At 35.7% G+C, this 2,726-nt stretch overlaps 1 protein-coding gene across 1 annotated transcript; it reads left to right on the top strand.

Annotated features, from left to right (window-relative positions):
• Positions 1 to 665: 665 nt before the first annotated feature.
• On the top strand, positions 666 to 2,715 carry LOC116349635 (the record flags this gene model as incomplete). The annotated part of the gene is made up of 3 exons (XM_031781171.1): positions 666 to 680; positions 1,409 to 1,686; positions 1,752 to 2,715. Coding segments are annotated over exons 2-3 (1,108 nt in total), but the record flags the coding sequence as incomplete, so codon positions are not given.
• Positions 2,716 to 2,726: the final 11 nt, after the last annotated feature.

The following is a 2,726-nucleotide window of genomic DNA, read 5'->3' as shown; positions in this document are numbered from 1 at the left end:
CTACTAGGGTGGTGCGATTGGTAATTTCGATAGGAACTTGCTCCGAACCAATCTCATATCATTTTTTACTGAAAAATAAGCAACTTTGCTTCTGGCACTTTTTCCGGTTTTGAATTTCGGACCCTGCGCGGTATTTTTGAAAAAAACACGGTGCATTTTTTTAAAAGTCAATTTTAGAGGGTCTATATGCATTCGGATCGATTTTTTATGGCACTTAATCGATTCCTCGTGAAAAATTAGGTAGAAATGGTTCATTTTCAAACAATTTTTCAAAGGTCAAACACAATTTTTATTGAAGATTTTGAGAGGTATCGATTTTTTTTCCTCGAAAAAATGAAACAGTTGCTTAGAACCCATACCAAAACTCAAAATTACTAGGGCAAGCGAGCGGCCAGTTATAGCCCAGGACCATACAAACATTCTGGCCTTTACAGATTTTTCATAATTTCCCATATGAGGTAATCATTTTCATCCAAATATGCTATTTTCAGCGATTTTCAGCAATTTTCAGCGAAGGGTCCGGATTGGTTCGGAAGATGTACCATATTTCATGGATGGACCATCCGATCAACAATGAAAATACAACATTTTCCAGCTAATTTTCAACGGGGAATCGAATGGAAATGGTTTCGCAGTGATTCGACAACATTTAAGGGTCGAAAAGTGGCCAGGCACTCAAGGTACTTTTCAACTCTCAAGCATTTTATCGATGGAATTATCCGAGTACAAAATAATTTTAAATCGTTTTAAATGCATTCTAATGAATTGTATGCCATGCCAAGTCGTTATAAATATTGATTAAAGTCAATTTGGAGACTCAAAAATGTATTTGAGTGGAACTAGCCCTTGAACATGGTCACAATCGAAACTATTAAGAAAAAATAGCGAGCTTCTGGTAAAAGTTCACAGATTTTCGATATTTTTGTGTTCCAAATAGCTTTAAATCAAATATCTAAGTTCATTTTTTAAATCGGCACGCAAAAAAAGTTTGAACCACATCTCAATTTAGGTCTATTGATCGCTTTGACATTGATAATTACAATAAAAATGGCCGATTTCTTAATTGTCAACATTTTTATTTTTGAATGCCTTTCAATCGTTCAATAAATTATAATATTTACTTAATTTGATGGAAATTCATAAAAAATGATAATTTCAACGTTTTTATAAATGATTTCCAACAGCTTCAATTTTTTCGCAAAGTATAATGATATTATTTACAGGGAAGCTGTTGATTGATATAGAGTCGATCAACGAGCCAGAGAAATGTTGTGTTGTATAAAGTGACGTTTCAGAAAGTGATACTTCACAAGCATCACAATTATTATACAATAGTTGACACAGCATCGATGTAATTTTGCTTCTCTGCGATTGATAAAAATGTCTACAAATAAATTACCCATTTTAGATGTATTTGCATCAACATTACCTTCACTGAAATTGCCAACACAACGTGACGTCTTGCAAGCCATTTATTACGAAAAATGGGAAAAAAATGCATCATATGATGATGCTGTTAAAATCGTTTCTCGTGAAGTACGTATGCAGTGGGAAAAGGTGAATATTCCGATTATCTATACAAAAAAAGTTCTCCAGCGAACATCGGACTACTTTAAATCCTACCAAACATTGAAGAAAACCAGCAAAAACAGAGACACATATGAAACATTGGCGGATTGTTTCAAGGTACTTCACTTCTTGACTGCTTATTTTTTGTACATAAGTGCTTATGAAAATTCATGTTTTTGAAGGTTAATGCCGCAAAACTATTCGACATTGCTTCTTGCAAATGCGAAGATGAAAACATTTGTGCTTGTCCGGATGGAAAAAAAGTTCCAACTCATTTGTGGCGTTTTATAATTGATCAAAGAACTGTTCGTCGATTGTCGTTCCGTTCAATTCCCTCGGCCTCTCAAGATCCAGGTCCGTCAAATGCATTTAACGCAAACATTGACGTTGATCAACCGCCCAATTATGTGGAAAATGAAAACGACTCAAATGATGCGACGGAGCAAATTGCCGAGACTGAAAGTTTTCAATTTGGCGTCAATCTTCGTTCTGGTTTCGTTGAATACAAAGATGATATTCCCAAAACATACAACAAAGTTGAACTAAAGCAAGTAGCATTAATTGCTGACAGGTATAATATTTCCGACAGAGCTGCTGCCGCAATTGCTTCAGCCACGCTGTATGACTTTAGCATAATAACCCCTGAAAATACAGTGTATGTTATTGATCGCTATAAAATTCGTCGTAGCAGAAAAAGAACAAGAACCGATCAAATTGGTGCTCTTACATTTGATAACATTGAAGCTGTTTATTTTGACGGCAGAAAGGACGATACATTATGCGTTGAAAACGGTGTGAATAAAATAGTAAAGGAGGAGCACATATCGATAGTCCAAGAGCCAAATTCGTTATTCATCGGTCACAAAGCAGTGAAAGATGGCACTGCAATTTCAATTGCAAATGCAATTGATAAATGCCTGGTAGAAAAAAGTATTCCAATTAGACAAATCAAAGGCTTGGGATGCGATAGTACGGCAGTAAATACTGGCCATCAAGGAGGTGTGATTAGAGTAATGGAGGAAAAATTTAACAAAGCTCTTCAATGGATTATATGTTTACTCCATATAAACGAACTTCCACTCAGATCGCTCATAACCAAGCTCGATGGAACAACGACAGGTCCAAAATCGTTTGCAGGACCGTTGGGTATCCAATTG

Source organism: Contarinia nasturtii, unplaced genomic scaffold, assembly GCF_009176525.2.
Source record: "Contarinia nasturtii isolate CC-2019 unplaced genomic scaffold, AAFC_CNas_1.1 Cnas_scaffold_2996, whole genome shotgun sequence".
Lineage (NCBI taxonomy): Eukaryota > Metazoa > Arthropoda > Insecta > Diptera > Cecidomyiidae > Contarinia > Contarinia nasturtii.
Note: the sequence above shows the minus strand (reverse complement) of the source record. Positions and strands in the feature narration are given on the sequence as shown.